Raw genomic sequence first — 24,845 nt, forward strand, 5'->3', positions numbered from 1 at the left:
GTGTTAGGGGCAGCCTTGATGGACACCCAAAAAGATGTTAACAAGCAAACTGAAAAAGAAACTGATGAATCTCTACTAGGATTAAGAGCTTACAAAGTGAATTGGAAACTGAACGCTGGGTATGGTGACAGGCTGAAGAAGCATTGGCTGATGAGAAAAGAATTACAGGAAACCTGCAAAATAGGTTGCAGGACGTTTTCCAGAGCGGGAGAGAATTAAGATTAGAAATAGCCCACTGATGAGGAGGAGACCAAGACAGCAAAGCTGGGTTTTCTAGCCTCACTATGGAGGCTGAACCCCTCGATTGGGAAGTCCTCTCTTATTAGCCCTGGAAACAGCTGAAAAAGCTAGGACTGATTTGTTTTCCAACCATAAATTTAGGTATATAAGAAGGCTCAATGAGAATGAAAATGGGGATTCATTAATTACATTTCCCTTTGGTTCCTTTAAACACCGGTTACCTTTCTAGCAGATGTGGGAGCCCAAATGTCAGCTCTAAATTCTGAGACAGCACAGCAGAGTGGGGTTGTGCCTGACAAAAGACAAGTACAAGTTTCTGATGTGTCTGGAGACTTTAAACCCCAGACCACAGCTTGGGTAGAATGTTGATTACCTGTTGATTCCACTCTGGCAGATTGTCATGGTACTGGGCACATTCCCTTCTGATATCTTGGGGATAGATCTATTTAAAGGAAAAGCTTGGATGATTCAAAGGGGAACAAATGGTGATTTGGACTTCCCATGACCTCCATATGTCTTTTACAATTCACTCCCAAAACTTCCCCATCCAAGACTGTAAATGTAAAACCATGCCCCTTACCACTGGGTGCAAGAGAGGGGATCACCCCAGTCATTCAGGAGTTAAAAGAGATGGGGATTGTCATCCAGACCCACTCACAATTCTCTGCTATGCCAGTTCGTAAACCGAATGGAAAATGGCAACTGATGGTTGACTGCCGCTGCCTGAATGCAAACACCAGCGTCATCACTGCTGCTGTACTCAGTATAGCAGAATTGGTATCTACGATACAGGAGCAGTGTCATTCAGTATGAGCTATCACAGATGTAAAAGCTATGGTTTTTACAGTACCTATCCAAGAAAATGACCAAGAAGAATTTACCTTTACTTGGGAAGCTGATGAAACCGCTACTGTTTCAATCCCTGGAACCTCATAATTGGTTTAAGGGATGGATCCCCAGTTCATGGCTGTCATCAGTGCTGTGGTCACTGGGACTCACAGGGTGGTCCCTGGAATTGCCATTATAATTAGTTTTGTATTTTTAATTATAGGAATTGGAATTGTAAGATGCGGAAGTTCTTGCATACTTTCCTGGTTTTCCTCTCTCTTTCCTCCTCTGTGCGTTATGTGAGGATCAGCACCAAAAATGAGGAAGATGTTCCTCCATCTTCTATTGTTGTTTGAGCCACAGGGTTTCAATCTCTAGAGAGCCTGTGGTTTCTCCTGTGAACCACACAGAGTATTGTAAGATCACATCCCTGCACACCCGCTGAGCAAGGCAGGACAAAGCCGTGATAAGTATTCTGTTAAATTACATCGTTTGCTGGAAATGACAAGGATTTTATTTCTGGACATCAGAGTAAATGAACACTACTAGTACAAAAGCTGTTCCTTGGGTTTATCCTTGTATAGTCTCAGCATACAACTTTACATAGTGCTTCATTTGTAAGTAAAAAAAAAATAAAATAAACACATGGGTTTTTCTTTGGTAACTGTCTTAAAATGAAAAGCGAGTTCAGTGGGTTATTGCTGCTTCTAGCTATGCTTACAATCTTATTTCCCTTCCCCACCCTGCCACTGCCTTAAGTGTTCTCAGAGTTATTTCTCCTTGTGGAGTGTTCCGGTGTTTGCAAGAGGTATATTACCAATGGAGTAATAATCCTGTCTTCTTCAGAAAAATACCCATTTCTTCTTACTCCGCTCCCTTGCAAGTGACTAGGTTTGAACATCTATTTTAAGATGTGCAGGGAGTTAGGGTGTTACCAGAGGTCAGACTTTTAAGTGAATTAGGAGTTAATTATTGAAGTAAACAATTTTGAACTGTTAGATAAAGGGGAAAACAAAAAGCTTTCCTTATGTTGACTGTGAGACAACAACCAGTATGCTGCTGATAGTGACTGTAAACGTTATTTGCCCTTTACAGATCCAGTAGACTTGTAGATTTAGTTTTGCTTATTATTTAGTTATGTGTCAGCCTTACCTAGTCTGCATTGTCTATGCATTTATGAAGATGCCATTCTTCACAACGGGGACATAGGCAAGCAGAATGGAGGGAGCCTCTAGGCTGGAAGGGATCTCTGGAGACCAGGTGGTCCAGCCCCTGAGCAAAGCAGGACCAACTGCAGAGTTGGAGCCAGCTTAAAGGTGGATCAAATCACTAAATCACTGCTTTGGAGAATCTCTATAAAGGCTATAAAGGTGATGTGATGTATGGGAGAATTCCAAGATTCATGATCTTTAAAACAAGTAAATAGTAATGTAACTGGTTTTGGGGTTACAGGTTCTCAGAAAAACAGATTTCCCATAGGCTTTTTCACATCTTGCTGTTCTTTTGGGACAGATCTGTAAAATAGCTTTTATTTTTCGTGTCATATTTTTAGTTCAGCAAGGGGTTTTTGTTTCTTCGTTTGTTTGCTTGTTTCCCCTTTTCCCTCAGAGGTGTCTCTCTGCATGGAGAAAGAATAGAATAGAAAACCAACAAAAACCAACTAAAACAAAAACACCAAACTGCAAAAGAAGGAAAGAGAATGAGAGAATATGAGTTTGACAGGCGCATTTACAAATAAAGTTTGAAAAAGACCCATCCAATGATAGGAAGAAATGGAATTACTGTTACCTTACAATAAAAACTAGTCCTTAAAAAAATCAGCACATAGAAGAGGCACACAGATAATAGAACAGTATGTTTAAAAAAGTTCGATAAAAATTAAAAATAAAATTCTGTAAAGGTATAATATAACATTAAATGAGAAGGAAACTGACTGGAGTTTTCTTTGTTCCTTTTTAAACAGTTGGACAAAAAGAGCATTCCAGTGTAACTTTGAAGGAAGACGCTGAAACTATGGAGACAAGTCCATCAGACTCAAGCACCAGGGATGGTGTAGATGCTGAGAAAGAGGATGCTCATGCAGTTAAACAGTTGCCATCTTCGGAAGAAGATGCAGAAGACCACGCATCTGAGCCACAGTCTTATGATCTGGGTTTTAAAAAGGTTTTTAAATTTGTTGGGTTCAGATTCACAGTGAAGAAGGAAAAGACTGGAAAATCAGAACCAGTTCAACTGCTTACTGTGAAAAAGGAAACACAAGCCCCTGAAGGAGCTGATGATCAAAAAGAAGTCAGCTCAGAAGAAACAGTAATGCCTGAGGATGCGCTCTCTGCAGAAGACACCACCAAAGACGCACTGAAAAATGACAAAACAGAAGATGAATCTCCTAAAACACCAGAAGCAAATGAGATCTGTTCTCAGTCAGCTGCCTTAGCCACTGATACTGCATCACCACTAAGAAAACTTTTTACTCAGGGATGGACTGGATTTAGAAAAAAGAAGAGTTTCAGGAAGCCTAAAGATGATGAACTACAGTCTCCTACAAAAGAAGAGGAGCAAGAAAAAGAGGGGGCAACATTAACAACTGAAACCACTGAAAGGGAGGAGAACTCTGAGCTGAAGAAGCACGATGAAGAGAAGAATGTGACAGCAGTGACCATTGAAGCATATGAGAAAGAGCAAACTGAAGGTGAAAAGCAGGAGTTAGAAAAGACTGTGGCAGCCACAGGAGTTGAAGCAAGTGAGAAAGTAGAGCTAGCTAAGCTTGATGAGCAGGGTCAAAAAGAGGATGTAGCAGCAGCATCTGTTAAAGAAAGTGTGAAGGAGAAAAAAGCTGAAGAAGATCAGGAAAGGAAACCGGTGGAAATCTCAGAAGATCTTGGTAAAAAAGAAGAAAAAACTGAAGAAGGAGAGAAAGAAAGTGAGGTGACAGAGAAACCGCAAGAAACAGCATCAGTGGTATCTGTTGTCGCTGACAGTGTGAACGGAGAATTGAAAATATCCTCTGAAGTCCTACCTGTGGGAGAAAAACTGGAGCCAGTGGAGAAGTGTGAAATAGATGACAGAACTGAAATATCCTCTGAAGAGAAACTTGAAGAAGGATCTTTGGCACTTGAAACTTCTAGTGAACAGCTTAAAAAAACTGAAGGAAGAGAAGGGAATATACCTGCCTTGCTGGGGAAAGAAACACATGATGAAAAATCAGAGGAAGCAGAATTGAAAGCGTCACCCACAGCAGAAGTCATCACAAAAGGAGATGCTCAAGACAGAGCCACAGAGAAGAAAGCAAGCAAAGAAGAAGAGACAAAACTGACTCCAGATGCTCCTGGATCAAAGTCCTTTTCTATTTCTGAACATTCGGTTGACACAGAGGATAATCAACAGTCAATCAAACCCACTGATGAAGGCTTACAAGGAAAAACTGGCATAGTTACAACTGATACTATCAAACCAGATGAAATAACTCCTGAAGAGGCAGCTGGAAAGAAGCCTCCAGAAGGTATCACAAATGAAGCTGATCTGCTGTCTTCTCAAGAAAAAAATAAACTACAAGGCAGCCCTTTAAAGAAACTCTTTACAGGTACTGGATTAAAAAAACTGTCTGGAAAGAAGCATAAAGGCAAAAGAGAAGAATCTAAGTTAGGGGAACAGGGAGAATCAATTCAACACTTATCAGATTCCCCAGATAGCCCAGAGGAACAAAAAGGGGAGAGTTCTGCCTCTTCTCCTGAGGAGATGAATGAAATTCCTTCTTTGGAAAAACCTGTAGATGGAATGCAGGTCACTGAAAATGAGGATGCTGCAATTTCAGATGTGGAGCGAAAAAGAGAAAGTGTTACTCCCTGGGCATCATTCAAAAAGATGGTGACTCCCAAGAAACGTGTCAGAAGACCTTCTGAAAGTGATAAAGAAGAAGAAACTGATAAGACAAAGAGCATTGCAGCATCTGCAACTGAAAACACTGTTGATGAAAGTCAAGGAGAAATAAAAGAGAATGGGGTGGACCAGAAGCCAGAAAAAAACACAGAAGAGCCCAAAAGAAAGGTTGACACCTCTGTGTCCTGGGAAGCTTTTATATGCGTAGGTTCCTCAAAGAAAAGAGCAAGGAAATCGTCATCATCTGATGAAGAAACTGAACATAAGCTCGGTCAAGAAAGCCAAAAAGTAGAAGAGTCTGGACAGAGCAAAGAAACAGCAGCAGATGCAGTTCTTACTAGTTCTCAGGAGAGTGATCAAGGACAAGGGAATTCTTCCCCAGAACAAGCTGGAAGCCCATCTGAAGGTGAAGGCATTTCAACATGGGAGTCATTTAAAAGGTTAGTCACTCCAAGAAGGAGATCCAAAACCAGAATGGAAGAGAAAACCGAAGACTCTGTTGTGGGATCTAGCCTGGAGCATTCAACATCAGATGGTGAGCCTGGAAAAGATGAATCGTGGGTACCATTTAGAAAACTGATGCCTGGGCGTAGGAAGAAAAAGTCAGATGGAAAGCCAGAGCCAACTCATCTTAAACAAGCAAAAGAAGACATGGCAGAAACGACTGAAGAAGATTCAGATATTCCAGCTGTTGTTCCTTTATCTGAATATGAAGCAGCAGAGCAGGAGAAAATGGAAGCCCAAAAAGCAAAAGATGCTGAAACAACAAGAAAACAAGCATCAAAGGAAGAGAGAGCAGAAAAGTTAGAGGAGACCCTACAAATTGAGCATGCACATGAAGGATTGGTACATGCAGTTACTGTTACTGTTGTGGAAGGGGAAAGGGCGGCTACCAGTATTGAAGAAAGGTCACCATCTTGGATATCTGCTGCTCTGACAGAGTGCATTGAGCAGGCAGAAGAAGAGGAAGAAACTGAGAAAATACTTGAATCAGATGTTACTGTGGAAGAAGCAGTTACAGCTGCTAAGACAGTGCCAGAGGCAAGAAAGGATGTAAGTGATGACACCACAGCAAGTGAGATAGAGCTAACCTCAGAAGCAGTGACAGCTCTGGAGGAGACAGCAGAAGCTTTATGCACTGAAGAAACAATGGAAATGTCCCTTGCTGAGGAGACAACTGAGATGGTTTCTGCTGTTTCACAGTTAGAAACCCCAGATACTACAGAGGAAGTTACCCCTGTACAAGAAGTAGAGGCCACTGAACAAAATTTGAAAGAACTGGAGAAACAGACGCAAAAAGTTCTTCATGAAGTTGCTGAAAGAGTAAAGTCAGCAGATGTAGCACAGCTGGTTAGTGAAAGAACCGTGACAGCAACAGTACAAGGAATAGAGCCGGAAGTGAAAGATGATGCTAAAGATGGGAATGTTGTAGGCCAGGAAACTCTTTTGCTCGAACAGTCCTTGGGAAAAGGAGAACATGAGGAGGATGGCCTCCAGGCCCAAGGAAGTGCAGGGAGCATTCAGACCCAAAATGGAGTTGAAGAGAGTGTTCTACATGAAGGTTCTGAGAGAAGTGAAATATCTGGTGCAGTGAAGGAAGGCACAGAAGGATATGAAAATGTAGATGTAGTGAGAGATGAAAGCCAGTGGCAGGCATGTGAAGAAGCAGTTGTAGAAGATCATGAAGAAATATCTGAAGTAGAGAGGACAATAGAGGAACCTTCATCAGATGACAGAGAGTTTCACAGCATCAAAGCAGTCACTCCCCAAGAAGAGCCAATTGCAAAGCAGGAGCCTTCAGAGCAAGAGAAGCTGCCCATAACAGAGTTGACAGTAGATGAGACAAGAGATGAATATATTTCCAAAGTACAGACTGCAGTAAGTATTACGTGTAACACAAAGGCTGGTTTGTAAAAGAGAACAGCAAGTGTTAGGTACTATGCCTCAATTTTAGAACCAGGTTGTGGCAATATTACTGTCATAGACCTTCCTTGTGCATCGTAGGCAACTGAAGTTCGTTTCCAGTGAGACACACACACAGATGTCCAGAGTCTTGTGTGCAGAGTGAGGTGGATGTGATTCCTACAGAAATAGTGGGAGACTGTGTGCGTGGATCTGAAGGTGCTAAAAAAATTGCCATTAAGGTTCCTGCACAGCACAGCATGATGGAAGATGCATGAGTACTTAAGATATGTATGTGATCCATACGGTACCATACATAGTGGATGGTATTTTCAGTTGTAGGCAGAGGTACAATTGTAGCTGAGATACTTCTGCAAAAGGAGGAAATTAAATGACAGCACTATCTCCGGCTTTAAATGAACAGGAGTTATTGTGGCTGATGTGTTCATGGAATCATAGAATAGTTAGGGTTGGAAAGGACCTTAAGATCATCCAGTTCCAACCCCTCTGCCATGGGCAGGGACATCTCACACTAAACCATACCACCCAGGGCTTTATCCAGCCTGGCCTTAAACACTGCCAGGGATGGAGAATTCACAACCTCCCTGGGCAACTGATTCCAGTGTCTCACCACCCTTACAGTAAAGAATTTCTTCCTTATATCCAATCCAAACTTCCCCTGTTTAAATTTTAACCCATTACCCATTGTCCTGTCACTACAGTCCCTAATGAAAAGTCCATCCCCAGCATCCCTACAGGCCCCCTTCAGATACTGGAAAGCTGCTATGAGGTCTCCACGCAGCCTTCTCTTCTCTAGGCTGAACAGGCCCAGGCTTCTCAGCCTATCTTCATATGGGAGGTGCTCCAGTCCCCTGATCATCCTTGTAGCCCTCCTCTGGACTTGTTCCAGCAGTTCCATGTCCTTTTTATGTTGAGGACACCAGAACTGCACACAATACTCCAGGTGAGGTCTCACGAGAGCAGAGTAGAAGGGCAGGATCACCTCCTTCGACCTGCTGGTCACGCTCCTTTTGATGCAGCCCAGGATACGGTTGGGTTTCTGGGCTGCGAGCTCACACTGAAGCCGGCTCATGTTCATTTTCTCATCGACCAACACCCCCAAGTCCTTCTCTGCAGGGCCGCTCTGAATCTCTTCTTTGCCCAACCTGTAGCTGTGCCTGGGATTGCTCTGACCCAGGTGTAGGACCTTGCACTTGTCATGGTTAAACTTCATAAGGTTGGCATCAGCCCACCTCACAAACGTCTCAAGGTCCCTCTGTGTGGCATTCCTTCCCTCCAGCGTATCGACCGAACCAACACAGCTTGGTGTCATCGGCAAACTTGCTGAGGGCACACTCAATCCCACTGCCCGTGTCACTGACAAAGATGTTAAACAAGACCGGTCCCAACACCAATCCCTGAGGGACACCACTTGTTACTGGTCTCCAGCCGGACATCGAGCCATTGACCACAGATCTTTGTGTGTAGCCGTCCAGACAGTTCTTTATCCACCGAGTGGTCCATCCATCAAATTGATATCTCTTCAATTTAGAGACAAGGATGTTGTGTGGGACAGTGTTGAATGCTTTGCACAAGTCCAGGTAGATGACGTCAACTGCTCTACCCCTGTCCATCAGTTCCGTAGCCCCATCATAGAAGGCCACCAAATTGGTTAGGCAGGATTTCCCCTTAGTGAAGCCATGCTGGCTGTCACCAAGCACCTTGTTGTTTTTCATGTGCCTTAGCATGCCTTCCAGGAGAATGTGCTCCAAGATTTGGCCAGGCACAGAGGTGAGACTGACTGGTCTGTAATTCCCCGGGTCTTCCATTTTCCCCTTCTTGAAAGTGGGGGTTATATTTCCCTTTTTCCGGTCGTTGGTAACTTCACCTGACTGCCATGATTTTTCAGATATGATGGCCAGTGGCTTAGCAACTTCATTCACCAGCTCCTTCAGGACCCGCGGATGGATTCCATCAGGTCCCATGGACTTGTGTATGTTCAGGGTTTTAAGATGGTCTCGAACCGGCTCCTCTCCTACAGCGGGCCCTAGTTCTTTATTCTCACAGTCCCTGCGTCTACCTTCCAAGACCTGGGTGGTGCAGTCAGAGCTTTTGCCAGTGAAGACCAAGGCAAAGAAGTCATTCAGATCCTCAGCCTTCTCCAAATCCTGTGTAGCCAGTTCTCCCAATAGCTTCCTCAGGGGGCCTGCGTTGTCCCTAGTCTGTTTTTTATTTGCTACGTACCTATAGAATCCCTTCCTGTTATCCTTAACATCCCTGGCCAAGTTTAATTCTAACTGGGCCTTAGCTTTCCTAACCTGGTCCCTAGTTTCCCAGACAACATCCCTGTATTCTTCCCAGGCCGCCTGTCCTTGCTTCCACCTTTTATAAGCCTCTTTTTTCCTTTGAATTTTCCTCAGCAGCTCCTTATCCATCCAAGGAGGTCTCCTGGCCCTCCTGCTGCACTTCCTTCTAGTTGGGATGCAGCCCTCCTGAGCTTGTAGCAGGTGATCCTTGAATATCAGCCAACAGTCTTGGGTCCCCCTGCCCTCTAGGGCTATATCCCATGGAACTTTACTAAGCAGGCTCCTGAAGAGGCCAGAGTCTGCTCTCTTGAAGTCCAGGGCAGTGAGCTTGCTACACGCTCTTTTCACTGTCCTGAGGATCTCGAATTCGACCATCTTGTGATCGCTGCATCCAAGACAGCCCTGGAGCGTCACATTTCCAATAAGCCCTTCCCTGTTGGTGAGCACGAGGTCAAGCATGGCACCTCTCCTTGTCAGCTTCTCTATTACTTGCAGAAGGAAGTTGTCTTCCACACAATCGAGGAGCCTCCTGGATTGCTTGTGCCAGGCCATACCATTGCTGCAACAGATGTCAGGGTGGTTGAAGTCCCCCATGGGAACAAGGGCCTGTGAGTGTGAGGCTTTTCCTATCTGTCTGTAGAGTGCTTCATCCACAGGTTCCTCTTGATCAGGTGGTCTGTAACAGATCCCCACAATTCCTACCTTCTTCCTCACCTCCCCACCATCTTTCTGGCTTAGTCTTGGTTTCAAGTGCTGTCAGCTGTTGTTTGCTTTAGGATGCCCTTTGTTTAATGAGCTGTGTGTCCTGAGAAACTGGGGTCTTGGTGGCCCACTAATCTCAGTGTCATCACCTCATGCTCTTCCCGTAGCCTTCCTCCTTTTGCCCTTGCTTGTGCTTTCTCACCCAGAACTTTTGTGGTACCCTTTTTCACAAGTCTGTTGCAATTCTCCACAGGTGCAGGACAAGACAGATGATGAAATTGCTTCTTTGAAGTTTAAAGCTGAAGAGCCTGTGCAGCTTGAAGGACAGGACAAAACCCTTACTGTGGGACCAGAGTGCACAGGAGCAATTGTCACTGTGGTCCCTGTTAAGCCTGAAAGACAAGATGAAATTCCTGACTTAGGCTCAGAAGACCAAGCTTGTACTAAAGGAGTGCCTAGCAGGGCGCTTGCTCAGAGAGAGGAAGAGAAAGATGGTACTGTGCTCTTTGGTGTAAAAAGCACAGAATTCACTGTTACTGAAGTTCCACTGCAGAACGAGGTAGAAACCTCTGCCCTTGCTTCAGAAACAGCTGGCTCAGAAGCAGCTGCAGATGCTGAGCCAACTGTGACAGATGAGACTGTTAGGCACATTACAGCAAAAGATTCTGTGACCGTCTTAGAGCCACAGTGCAGAGAAAAAACGACTGAAATGCCCTCTCTCAGTGATGAAACCAAGGGTGGCAAAATGGAAGATGCTATGCTCAAAACTGAAACACACTCGGAGGGCAATACCACTGTCACTGAGGCTCCCACGCAGATTGAAGCAGACAGTGCACCTACTTTAGCATCAAGATGCCCAGATATCACTGAAAATGGAAGCACTGTCCTCACTGACATAAGTCCTAAGAAACGTGAAACACCAAGCAGTTTTGATGGAGGAGAGACTTCAGAAAAAGAACAAGAACTTTCAAACACTCAAGATTTTGATAAAGATGATGATGAATATGAGCAATTGGTGGAAAGAGCCGAAGAAGTATTGGAATCTGGAAAACTGGAAACTGTGAGAGCTGATGTAAATTCAGCTGCTGTCCAGCAAGAGGTTTTAACTGTGCAAGACAAAGGCTCTGACTCAGCCTTCCTACAGGCTGAAGGCATGGAGGCTCTGAAAGCACCTGTGCCTGTAGCAGGCACAGCAGTTGAAGAGCGTGTCATGGCAGAAAACCTAATGCCCACAGATGTGCCAGCTGAAACTATACAGCCCTTGGCAACCACATCAGAGCAAATGGCTTCTGAAGAGGTCCGAATTACCGCTGTTGACTATTCAGGATGGGGGACTGCAGATCTTGGTAATGCAGAAGCACCTGAGCCTCAAGTAAGTCCTGCTTCCGTGAATGGAATATCAGAGGAGCAAGAAAGACCCCAGAGTACAAGGCAACCTGAACAAAATGGTATTCTAAGTGACAGCCTGTCTCTCACCCACACGGAATTTGAGCAGGATGTTGTCCAGTCTGTGACTATAGAGTCCCAGAGTACAAAAATTGTACTGAATGCCATCCAGACGGCTGTTCACAAACTTGCAGAAGCAGAAGAGTCAGCTGCCTTTGAGTCAGAGCAGCACATGAAGTCCACAGAGAAAAGCCCATTAGATACAAATATATCTGAACTTCTGGAAAGTATGCAGGTGGATGGTCAACTTCCAGTAAAAGAGGGAGAGATATGCAGTAAAGAACAAGAGCTCCAGCAATCAGGAATAATGAAAACTGCTACCTTAACAGACTCTGCAGAAATTCATGCAACTGTAGAAAAAACAAAAGACATGCTGTTAACTTCTGAGATACTGAAAGATGGACAAAGCCAGAATTCTTTATCATTTGTAACTAGGCTTGAAGATGTTTCAAGGGAAAGTGTGAGACTTCAGAAATCAACACTAGAACTAAGTACTTCAGAAGATTCAACCAAAGATCTCCTAGATGTACACCTACCAAAATTAAGGGAAAAAGAGGCTGGACAGATTATGGAAATCCCAGATCAACATACAAGTCAGCAAACATGCAGAGAAAGTGAGGAAGACCATCACGACTCACCAGTGGAAGATGGAAAAAGACAGACATGGGAAGATGGTAGTTGCCAGGAAGGAACATCCTGTGATAGTCCACAAAGTCAGAACTCAGTGGCTGCTGATGCCTTGAATGTAAGTAGTATTTTTTAGACAGCAATTTCTTTCTTTCTCCAAGATTGTTTTGGGGGGTATCTAAAAAACTGCTTGTGTGTCTTTTTCATTGTGGTAAAAGGCAGCTGCTCCCCAGTGTAACGAACAGGCCACAGATCTCGTATTTCTTTTTATTTTTCTTTTCCTTCCCTTCTCATTTTACTGCCTCTCTCTGGCTACTCAACACTGTTTCTTTTTTGTACAGCTACCCACATCTTAATGGCCTTTGACGTGGCCTGTAGTTTGGGGTGATATTTCTGGGAGGTTGAAAATGTGATTTCAGTTTTCCTAGATACACACTCATATATGGCACATGTTTAATGTGTGGTATTTAAACCACAAACATGCGTCCTCTCTTATCAATGCTCTTTTTAAGATCTAAAGGATGTGAGTATTGCCTTCCATGGAAAACCTGGGTTGCCTCATGTACCAAAGCTCTTTGCACTTCAGTAAAATCTGAATCAGAAATGAAAGATACATTCTCTTCTGAGGTTATTTACTGCACTTGTCTTCACTAAGTCATAGACCTTTATCTCTATCTTTGAGAACTGCTTGGAAAAATAATATTTTCTTGGGAGAGTGAGTTGTCATTAATAAAGCATTTTTTACTGTCATCTTTCTTTCAGATGTGCTAAACATCCATGTGGCATTTGGAGAGACAAGAACAGTCCTAGAGAACAACTGACAATCCTGTGACAAAACCAGGAGCTTTATTCACTACCCTTATTCTTGGATGTTAACATCCACTCTTTCAAAGACCTCACCTTCTTTATCATTTCTATTAAAACAATAATGCCTTTTATGTTGGCTATATCCACATGTGTTCCATTCAAAGGCCATTTGCCTCTACCCAGAATACGTCATTTAGACCAGAGATGCACAACTGAGTAAATGGACAGACCACTAAAATTTGTGCCACAGCTGTTACTGTCCCCTCACTTAACATGTGTCCTGTCTGTCCCATCTCCTTGAATCCCTTCACTCATCCCCGAATCCCCCTTCTTTCTTTCTGCAGTCTCCCTTGCCCCCAACATGTTCCGTAGCTGCCTTGATTTGACCAGTGAGTGGCTGTAGATGCTGCTTGACTTGTGTGTGAGGGGAAAGAGGAGGGCTGACTGATGAGAACACATGAGACTTCTGGCCAAGTAGCAGACGTGTCTATCAAACAGCAGGAACTGGATCACACACAAATTCTTGAGCAAGGTGCTCAAGATTGCTGCCTTTCAGGCCCATTCAGGTATCTCTGTCCATCCTTCAGTTGTATTTGTGCAGGCCTGATTCAGTCAGAAATTACTTCTACAGTGTAGCTTGAAAGGAGATTGAGAATACCCTTCTGTTGTTCCAGACTTCAGGTCTCAGGACTGGACTGTAATGTGTTGAGTATTTATATGTATGTCTTAAACCCAGTTCTGATTTTAATGTAGAGCTATGATACTTCTGTATTATTTAGGCGTACCCTTAAATGAATTTTGTAGAGTAGCCTGGAGAGGAAATTGATACCATTGAAGTGGAAATTGATAACTCATTGTTTCCTATTTATTGTTCCAGGTTCTTCCGCTTGTAAAATCTCTCAAAAACTTGGCTGTCTTGCTTTGAATATTTATATGTATATCCTAAACCCAGTTCTGATTTTAATGTAGAACGATGATATTTCTAAAGACAAAAGGAGAGCCCTGACCTGTGTCAGATCCACCGATCACTTCTAATTGCAGTCCTCTTGTTTCTGAGAACCCTCCTGACTGACCATTTCCCTGTCATCTTGCGCATGTATCACAACCCTTTCGAACTGCAGCCTTCTCATTCCAGGGTCTGCTCATTTCTGGTCACTGCCCCATCCAACCCCAAGCTTTTTCCTTCACTTAAACCATCTAACATCCTTCTTTCTTTCTTGCCCAAGTCCTGCCTGAACCTCTTTCCCACCACAGCATTTCCTGAGATCCTTCATGCTCCTGTCAATTCCCTGTCTTCATTGAGGGGAGAGTAGGAAGGAGTGTAAAGGTTTTGTGATGAATTCTGCCTTGGATTGCAAAAAAACTCATGAGACCGTAGATGTGCTGAGATCTTAAAAACCTTCATGTAAGTTGGATTGGACTTGACAACAGCTGGAGACCAGAATGAACAGGAAAATTTAAAGATGGAAAGAAGCCCCAAGACCAAGAGTTGTGGGAAGTCTGTCCCCAACGGGAGCTGGTCCTCTCTTTTGTTGTTTACATTAAAATCAAACATGGGGTACAAGTCAGTACTTTCAGCTCTGATTTCTAAAGTGAAGGTTACAAATCGCACTTTGTGAAACTGATGCCCATCAATTTGAACAATAGCTCACTATCCTACCTGTATAGTAATTTATTTTAAAATCAACTTTTAGTGTACAAATGCTCTTGTTATGGCAGGTGCTTGCCTCTCCTCAGGCTGCACATACAGCAAGCAATGTGACTGATTGCACTGGTGTGATTGCACCATCTGGTGCTGCCCTGTGTGGAAGCATCAAAAGAATTTTCCTTACCTCAGAGGAAATTATATAAATATTTAAAGCCAAACAATGTGGTTTCAAACAATCCAGTCTATCTCTGTCCATCATTAGTGGCAGCTTTCCCCTTTAGCTTTGGGCAATTACAACAGCCTCGGTTGGTTTCCACAGGTTGAAGTTGGCTTGCAAGTTAATCATGCTCTTAATAACACCTCACAAGTGCAAATTTGGCTGAATTTGTACAAATTGTATACCTATGTACGTTAAGCCATATTGCAGTAACTGCAGCAGGTAAAACAAAATAACAGTAGCATGACCTGTGTAATCCTGATTCTTACGTTTGTAGCTCCAAAGCTGTTAATAATATGTAAAGTTAATTCCTGTCTGAACCTCATTTAAATAAAGCTAGCATTACCACAATGTAAATTGTCTGTTGGTAGTAATTGGACAGGTGAGTGCTTTAACTTGCCTGTTTTCTCTATTAATCCAGGGCCTAGGTAAGCAATGCAACAAACTTAACTATAAAACAAATACAGAAGCTGCTTCTTATAACTGACAGCTAAATAAATACTGTACCTGAAACTGCACTAGTGGTGCAGGGGGCATGCCTCCACATAAAGATACTGCCTTGTTCCAGCATATTGCTTTGGCCTCTGAAACTCTCATTTGAGACTGTGACTTCTGGCTTGTGCTTAAAAGCTTGAAGCTTTCTCTAATCCAGTGTATTGGGTTACCAAATTTGATTTTGTGTTTTTAAGGTAGATTTTCATGGATTAAATAAAATACAACTACAAATTTGTTCTAATGTGTATATGTGGTGTTTTTTCGGCTTGCTTACTGTAAATTATTTTCTGATGGTTGCTTCATCTTCAGAGAGTTAGATTTGCTCCTGACACTTCATTCGTTGTTGACTGATGTTCAGCTTTTGATGTGAATTAAAGGAACTGATTACAGAATTAAACTGCTTGTAGATTTCTATGAAATATGCATACTTCACAAGAAGTAATAAGAGTAAGGTACTTCAGAAGTCTGTTAAGAAAAAAAAAACACCTTTAAATTCAAAATAGATAACAGTATCAAGAGAGACAGAATGAAAAATTAGTAAATCATATATCTTGCTGGTACAACTGATGTATAAAAAGAACCAGCAAGGCACAAAAAATTAATCTTAGAGTAGTAGATTTAGGACCTCAGGCCCATAACTGGTATCTTCTAGGCTCCCCCACTTTGGCTTAGCCAGCATATACTTCTCATGGCACCGAAAACCCAGGGGTGCTTGTGATTTACAGACCTTGGACTGAAATTTTTCCAGCCATCTATATTCGGTGGCTAAGGATGTTTAGCAGCATTTGTACCTTGATAGACTTTCATAGATTCGCACCTGAACTCATTTTATAAAGCTACATGTATCTGCAACCACCTGCACTGGTCACAGCAAACGAAGGGATGTTGAAACATTGCAGGATGCCTTGTCCCTCGCTTTTATATTGCGTCAAGGGACTCATGCTGCAGGCAACTTATTTCACTGTCCAACTCTGGCATCTGCAGGTACAGATCCAACCAGCATCTCCCATCAGATTTTATGCTCAAGGCACGCAACCTCTGCCAGTCTTCTGCAAAGCTTATGCATTTATACTATCCTGTTGTTGGTTAACAGGAAGTCCCTAAACAGTCACCAAAGTAGGAATTGGAGGCCAAGCCTCTTGCATCCCAGGAAGGTTTGTGTGCCGTTTTCTCTTCTGTAAGGCTGTTTTATTGGCAATAGCTCAAGTATCCTGCCTATTAATTCAAGCTATAGAAGTGGGTCTGGCTCTCCCTTTCAGATCCAGAGCATATGGGAGGCAGCTGCGCTTGTTGAGGAACCTGCACGGCTTGGATACAGCAAGTGCCCAGGGATGGGTGGGCAGTTTGCCAAAAGCATAGAGGATTCCTGAGATGGTCATATCTGGGTGCTGGACATTTGTCGTTCACACTGCCACATGGGAGAGGAGCAAGCCTGAGGAGGCTGATGGCCCTGCAAGGAAGGATGTGGTTTGGAATGAGGAGCAATGTGGATCAAATGGCCAGTGGGATTTACAGCACAGAGTCTGGAGGCCTGATTTTGGGAAGATGGATGAATTTGGTGAAAGACGGTGACTCTATGAACATTTTAAGATGCTGCTAAGATGGAAGCCTAGCCACCACAATACTAATACCTAATGTCATTTCGAGCTGGACATTAAATTTAGTCTTTACAAAAGTAATAATGGAAGATAAGGGATAAGGGTGTAGTAAAGTCCTGTGGCTGTTCTGCTCCAACATCCTCTTGGAAAAATAATGTTAACCCTTTAAAATAGTAAGAACAGTTTTAAACTGTCTCCTATCCCTCCTTGAAAATGACATCCATTCCAAGAGCTTGAAAAACTCACACATCTCAGTCCTTAGTGCAAGGACTGGTAATAAAGTAGAGAAGAAGTCCAATATGCCATGGAGCTGCTTCCTGGGCCTAGTCTCTGTGAAAAGTCCTGTGGCAGCTTGACTGTGTCTGCATGACCTACACTACAGATGTGTCTCTGTCCCTCCCACAAAGGCACCAGATTATAAAGAAAAAACAGCAACATGCCTTTTTGTCTAAGCAGCTAGACACGACAGAACTGTAAAAAAAATTGCAAGGCATTTACAAGCCAGCTGCTGTCCTGGAAGGCAGGCATCCCAAGAAGCCTTCAGGAAGCAGCCTGACAGCAATCCCTGCCTCCTCCCCAGTGCAACTGCACCCCTGTCACCATTTTCTGTGGCCCCTTGGTTTTGCAGTGCTATGGCCTTCTGTCTCCTGCTTGAGCTATCTGTCACCCTGCTCAGTAAGGAGGTTCCTTGTGAACTTTTAAACTCACTTCTAGGAGATTATCAACACACAGTCCCAGGGTAAGCAAGACATCGTCAGCAGTGCCTGTCATTTCTCATAGAAACAACTGTATGAAGCAGAAAACCTGACACACAATCGCCTGTACTAACACTTTTCAGTGAGGCTCACAAACTCCAGGACAGAGAGAGGTGATGTTCAGCCAATATCTGAGAACAGCCACCTGGATAGCACATGCCCAGAGCTCCAGGGTACCCAGACCCAATGCACCCCAAGGTCCCAAGATACCCCTGCCCCATACAGCATTAGGTACAAATAGGAGTTCACACACTCATGCATCTGGCCCCAGCCACTAGCACTAGGATCACCTCTTCTGCATGCCAAGACCCCCTGGCAAGACATCAAGGCAGGAAGGCAAACATGGGAGGAGGCTGACCACAGGATTTCAAATTCACTTGCTTTTGTAGTTTAAGAGGTGGCTGAAAAAAGTGAAGGTTTCAAGGCTGTCTCACTAAAGTGAAGGGGATGGAAGGTTATATACAGCTCTGAGGGGGAAATGTCAGCCAAGCCGTTTGAGATGCTGACTGGAAAAACAGTCTTCCCACAGTCCCTAGCAGCAATGTGGGTGTTTGATTTGAGAAAACTTTTCTTATCCCAAATACATTTGTTTTGGGGCTTTTTGTTGGGGTTTTTTGTTTGTTTGTTTGTTTGTTTGTTTAACTCCCAGATAGTGTTTTCACTATCATTTCATGTGAGCAATTAAGAACTACAAACATGACCTGCCCATTATTTTAGTGCTGACATAAACTCTTCTAAATTAGAATACTTGCTGAACAATCTTCAAAATAGCATTATTCTCTTTGGTATAAGTCTTCCTGCTGGGAAAATGCTTTTATTGGATTTTTGCATAATCTGTCTTGATCCTGCAATTGGATTCAGGCTTATACATCCTCTCTCCTCCCCACAGTAGAGCCAGTTAATGCCTCACAGATGCAGAGGAGGAACCTGCATCAGTAAGAATAGCGTGGCAAAGGCTGGGCATATTGCTTGCAATTCTTCATACAAAAGTATATTTAATTAAAAAAAAAAAAAACACAAACCAACAAACAGACAAATCCTTTTAGCCAGCATTGATAACAATTGATAGAAGTAGGCTCATGTTCATTATGGCAGCATACTGACTATGTTGAAATTGCTATTTTGTTTTCTTTCACTCATAACCAATAGTTGTTCATGGAAAGAACAGATTCGATACTTCTTTCTGTAATCAATTCTTGATATGCCTCAAGGCTCTGGATATCCTGTTATTTATTACTTATTTATTTTTTCTATAAAAGAAATATCACATCTTGGCTTTGCTTTCTTATTAAGAGCTTGGGTCACTGGGGAGCATCTAACCTTACAATCTAAGCAGCAGAGATGATTTCGCTTAAAACTTCAAAACCTCGTATTTTTCGTTGTGGCTTAATGTACAGGAGTGCAGTGGTGATGTGCTAAGGCAAAGCAACCTGTTACACTGCTGTATCATAATATAAAAACCATGAACCTTGGCACATCACTGAAAAATAATGTAATCCTGCTTGAAGTTTGAGTTGTAAACTATGCAAAGTACTGATTTACTGCCCCCACTGAGTGGCAAGGTACAGCTAGCAGGGAAGTGGCAGTGAGTGGCACTGACAACATGCAGGGAAGCAGAAGAGCACAGCTGGAGAAGGACTGTAGGAGCCGAGACAAACATTCATGCAGTGATGTAAGATTTCTGTTACTGGGAAGAAAACTGTTTGTTATGACCAGCTTGGCTCTAGAAGAAAATCTGAGAGGCTCCATAATCTGTTGCAAAACCAGAAAAAGGTTGAAATGAGTTATTAAAAAAAGAGAGTGCTTTTAATTGAACATTAATTTGTGACCTGTTTGCAGCAACACAAGAAGTAAAATAGGTCATCCAGAGCAGCTGGGGGAAGCAGGATGGTAGGCAACAAGCAAGAGCTTCCTGGGGGCTGCAGATCCCACTCTTGCACAGAGGGGTGAGAAATGGAAGAGGAAAGGTGGGATCTTGATTCTTTATTCTCTACCTTTTTTTCCTGTAGCCAGGAAATACACTCTACTGGCTATGGAGCTTCCATTCTATGTACTGGGTTTTTATACTCTCTGTCCTCAAGCCAACTTCATTTTAACCAGGTACGTTTTTCCAGAACTTGGCCATGCTGTGACCATGGGCTGCTCCTCCAGGCAGAAATGTTCTGAACCACTCACTGCTATGTGCAAACCCTCGTAATTGAAAACCCCCCACCCACCTCCCCCAAAATCCTACACAAAGCAAAATGAGGAAACCACAACAAAAACAAACAAAAAAAGCCCCAAAGTGGAGTTCACTCTATATGTAGTATGGAAAAAAACATCTTGATAACAAATAAAGTCTATCAATAAATACTTAACTGCAGCAGATAAATGCTTTCTGGCCGCAGTGGCATCTCTATGATGGAGTCCTTTACAAAGAATATGTTCATACATACATATGAAAACTTGATGTAAGAATATCTTAAATTTAAAGGTAAATTCATATCTTTAAAGTAACACTTAGCAATGAACCAAAGATGTTGTGAGGCTAGTGCTTTCCCTTTCTGCTGAGGGAAAGGGAGAATAGTTTTTAAAATTTGCTGAAAGCAAGAAATACGAAAGTATCTGTTAGTACATAATTAGTACAACTAATTATGATGTGTGAAGTGTAAAGTTGAGTGCTCAGTTTTCCCCCTAATTACCTACTTAACTAATTAATAGAATGGAAGACACCAAAACCATTTAACTGGCTCCTACTCTAAATACAGGACACAGATCAAAGTTTAGAAGGTTATGTTTGAATTTTAAATGAGCTAGACTGAAATATTAATGATTCTTTAGCTCAGAAGAGCTTAAAATAGACTGTCAAAAAAGTGCTGAATTTACCCTGTCTTAATGTTCCATGGAAAAATCTACACTTCTTTCTGATTCTGTTGTGAGCTGAAAATATAACTAAACTATGGGAACAGAGTGTCTATAAAGGGAAAAGATATCCTGTTTTTTTAAGCAGAGAAAATTAAATAGAGTATACTGCTGATGCTTGGAGAATCAATGTTTCTTACCGCTCCCATAAGGTGGTGCTTCAGGCTGGAGGAGCATTTGTGTATTCTATGTGTGCATCCATGTATGCTCCCACTGGTGGGACATGCTCAGGCTCTGTATCCTCTCTGGACCTGGGGACAGGGAACTGCAGCAGCCACACTGAAACCTAGACTTACTTCCCCTTGGCCTCTCACTTCCCTGCTGTAGCTGGAACACAGCATGCAGAGAATTGCTGGTGTTTCTGTCCTGCTGAAGCTTCTCTGCCACCTGCTTGTCAGATCACGGCTCTCTCAGGACTACTAACAGAGTGTGGGGGACACAAAACACCCCATTGAGGCTCATTTTCCCTTCCTGTCCTGTTCGCCTCACTCAGGGCTGGGGGACTTATCATGTCTGGGTATTCTAGGAGCTGCTCACTGAGGATGCTGGTCTTTCCTGCTTCAACACCTTTCCCTGACTCCAGCATCTCTTCCTGCAGGAACTGGATGCTCAGATCCAGAGAAAGGTTTCTGTTTCACCACAGAGGCAAAAATTTCAGGAACAGTGATGCATCCTGGAGTTCAGGAAACTATCTTGCTCTCCCACCTTTCAGAACGTCTATTCCCACATACATTCATATGTATGAATGTATGTATGTATCTACATATCTATATGTCTATCATTACCTCAAGGTGCTTACAGTGGGAAAGACAGACAGTCATTCAAAGCCCTCCCACAGGTCTTTCATAGCAAAACGTCCTTGCCGAGTTGCTGAACAAGGGAAGGTCAGTGGCAGTGAAAGTGTCATCTTCTGCCTTCTGAATCGTCGAGTGGCGCCAGTGCACCGGCCTGGTCCTGGCCAGCCCTGCATGGCGGGTGTGATGATATAAGAAACTTTTTCTCATTACTGAAGATGTGAAAAGGTCCCCCTTTGTGCACCTGCTGCTGCAAGCCTCAGGATCTCTGTGCTTTCGGATCTCTGCAGCCCTCCGTGGAAAGGGCTCTGCGCTCTGGGGCAGGCCTGCTGCTAAACAAAGTGCTTTCTGCCCTCTTTGGCTTCCCAGTGCAGCACTCTCCGTATAGCAATTCTGTCACAGAAATAAACACTCCTCGGTGCACAGTGCTGCCCTCTGAGAAGGGCGGCCGGACAGCCAGCCAGGACTCCCGGGTGATTGCGCTGGTGTGACTGCACCATCTAGTGCTGTCTGTTGCAAACTCACCGCTCGCCTTCCAGACAACAGGAGCCACAGCTCGTTGGTTCCTCACCGGTCGACGTGGATTGCGCCCCAAATGCATTTAGGACCAGACTCCCTGTTTCATAACACCCCCAAAGCTGGAGAGATGACTGGCATGGCAAAGTCAGCAACCAGCAACTTCCAGCTGTTGTCTTCCCATATAAGTGAGCTTCCATCCAGCTTCAACAGCTGTTAAAGAGAAAAAGTATGACCCAGCACTAGCTTGCATCGGTGATGTGTGAGCACAAGATAATGTGAAATAATGAGCTGCCTCAGTGGGCTTTGCAGGGAAATGCAAATTCAGTTCTAGATTGCCACCTGTAATCAGTGCCAGGCTGAATCAAGTCAGGAAACAATAAGACAGCAACAGAAATTGGGCCCAGACTCACAGAGGTGGCTTGCTCAACTGCTGCCCAGGCACTGCCCTGAGGCAGAGTTGCTGCAAGGGCCTGATGTGAGCTGGGAGCAGCGCCTTTTGGATGCAGAAGGAAGAGCGTGTATGCTGCGTATAGAGACCAGAAAGAGGGAAGGCCTGCTGCCTCTACACCTGTGCAGAAGTAACTGGTAGGCATGAAAGTCTTCAGAACTACTTGCAACAAGGCACATGAAAGTTACAGACCAGACTTCTGAGCTGGAAGGAAAGAATACACAAGGTTATCCCAAAAAGCTTTCAGAAATGTATCCACCAGGAGCTGGGCTGCTGATGCTCTCCTGCTTCATGGGGTGGTATAGGGGACATCTTCAGCATGATGGAAAGGAAGCAAAGGGAGCACTGGAATTCTTAGCCTTAGCCAGGGTTAGGTGGTAATATTTTCTAGGAGGTCCTCCAGTGTATGTTCACAGATATACTGGTATATACCACAAATTATAAAAAAAGGAGGAGAACCTCAGCTAAGTGAATGTAATGGAAAAGAGCTACCCTGTCTCTATGCAAAAAGGAGAAAGCAAAATGGGGAAATAGAGGAGCATGTGCATTAATACCGAGCACAAGTCATTGTGGAAATTGCATTTAGATACAGAGCAATCTCCAGGTCAGTTAAATGTGCTGACAATACATTTGATTTACAAAAAAGCGTGATTTACAGCAACAGGCTGAGTTTGCCTCATCGACTCTTCATTATAGTCCTCTCTGATCTGTATCAGGGGGTGACAGTGACACAGTATGACTTAATGAAGTAGTGACTAAGGCAGTCACAGACCATGTGAGCTCTGGGAGACCCACATCTACCAACACTGACCCTACACCATGAATATGCAGGAAACCAAGGTAGGAACTTGATCCTGTGCCAGTCCAAGCAACTGCTACTTGCCCTCCTGGGGACTTAAGTACCAAAGCAACTGTGAGAGTTAATGACTACTGCTTTACAACATTGACACAGGAGCCCAAATATAGTTGGTAGATAAGGGCACTTGCCAAGGACAGCCTCCACTTAGCAAAACATTAGTCACAACTATAGGTGTCAATAGGCAAGTCACTACCCACCCACTGGCCACATAGCTATATTATTTCTGTCTTATGGCTCAGCACTCTACTTGACATTACTCTTAGGTCCTCACAGTAGGTGTCTTCAGCTTTTATGATCCCAGCACCGGAGGCAGATAGGATGAGGTTTGCTTTCATCTCACAGGGACTCAGTACACGTTTTCTCTCCTATCTCAAGTCTTAAACCATAGTCCCAGCACCCGTGTAGCACAGGCTCCATCGGCTGAAAAGCTGGAAACGCTACTATTTCCACAAGAGGTCACTGTGGGGCAGCGCATCGGTGATGTCGTAAGAGGTGGTGGCTTTGCTGAACCTGTGAACAGGCCATGGATACTCACTACAGCGTACACAAGGTCAGCTGGGGTAGAGGTACCAGAAGAAGAGAAACACAGGCCTTGTCACGGATTCATCTTTTGAGGAGTCAGATGGATAGGTGGGAGAAAACCAGCCCTCGATGAAGTGCTACAAGAAATCCAATGGTTACCTCTGCCTCAGAGTAAGAATGGAATTATGTACTGTGCTAGAGATGTTAGGATCTTGGAGAGTACATATTCCAGGATTTAGTATAAAAGCCTGACCACTCCATAGCTTACTACATAAAAATGCCATCTGGGAATGGACCCTAGAAATAACAAGGCCCCCAGAGCTGTTGAAGAAAACCATAAACATTTATGTCACTGGGACTCATCCACCCTATGTCTCCCCTCTCATTGCGTGTCCAGGTGGAGAGAAGGGATGTTAATGAAAACTAGAGCAATAGTGGCTGCCTGGATCCATGCACCATTGCATCACTCTGGGCTCCAAATCACAGCAGAAGTTTGTGTAAGAGTGCAGTCATATATAACAATAAGACTACGACTATAGAATTATTAAAAAGAAAAACCCAACAAACTGGTTTTGAACAGGGAACCAGAGATTATGCCTTTCCAGGAAGAGTGTGAGACTGGGAAGTGGGTCATCAGGAAGTCAAATACACCTCCCCTTCTAGTAAAGCTCTGAAAATCCATAAGAGCATGAGGTTTTTGGGGTTTTTTTTTCATGGTATAAGCATGGAGTGTCTTGCTCCCAAAGCATTTTGCAGTTCAGTGAAATCTGAATCAGAAAAGATGACAGGTAAAGTCTCTCCCTAGACTATTTTACTACCCCTGCTTAACTGAGACCTTCTTTACCTCCATCTCTGAAAACTGCTTGGCAAAATAAGGTGGTCTTGAGAGTAACTAGTCATTAATAAAGCATTTCTAATTGTCTTCTTTCTGTCAGATATGTGAAGCATTCACATGTGATTTGGAGAGATGCCAGTCTTGGAGAAAAACTGGTAAGGCTGTGGCAGAGCCAGGAGCTTTATCAATGAGGCTTGCTTTTTTCGAGTCTTTTGAAAGACTTTACCTCTTTGTCACGGTCATTAAAAAGCAATGCCTTTAATGCTCAGTGTGGCTACACGTGTGCTCCATGCAAAGGTGTGCACAACTGACCCAAGGTACCAGCAGATATCTCAACCACTCCCCTCACCTGGGGTGGCACGGGGTCCCCTGCCTCCTTCTGCCCTTTCCTATGAGGAGATGGAGACAGAAACAGTAGCATCTCCTGCACATGCTCTCAGGCAAAAGGGAAAACTGCAGCTGAGATGAGGGAAGACAAGACCAAGAAAGAAGGGGAGAAAATCACATTCTCTTTAGTGCT

General features: G+C 43.6%; 1 protein-coding gene across 2 annotated transcripts in view; it reads left to right on the plus strand.

Annotated features, from left to right (window-relative positions):
- Positions 1–15,330, plus strand: part of AKAP12 (A-kinase anchoring protein 12) — a 35,230-nt gene extending 19,900 nt beyond the window's left edge. For both annotated transcript variants that reach the window (XM_065680569.1, XM_065680570.1), the window contains 3 exons: positions 3,032–6,822; positions 10,108–12,045; positions 12,690–15,330. In XM_065680569.1, coding sequence (XP_065536641.1) covers positions 3,032–6,822; positions 10,108–12,045; positions 12,690–12,698 — 5,738 coding nt within the window. In that variant the 3' untranslated portion in view covers positions 12,699–15,330. The remainder of the gene's footprint in view (positions 1–3,031; positions 6,823–10,107; positions 12,046–12,689) is intronic.
- Positions 15,331–24,845: the final 9,515 nt, after the last annotated feature.

The sequence above is a fragment of the Lathamus discolor genome, chromosome 5 (genome assembly GCF_037157495.1).
Source record: "Lathamus discolor isolate bLatDis1 chromosome 5, bLatDis1.hap1, whole genome shotgun sequence".
NCBI classification, from domain to species: Eukaryota; Metazoa; Chordata; class Aves; order Psittaciformes; family Psittacidae; genus Lathamus; species Lathamus discolor.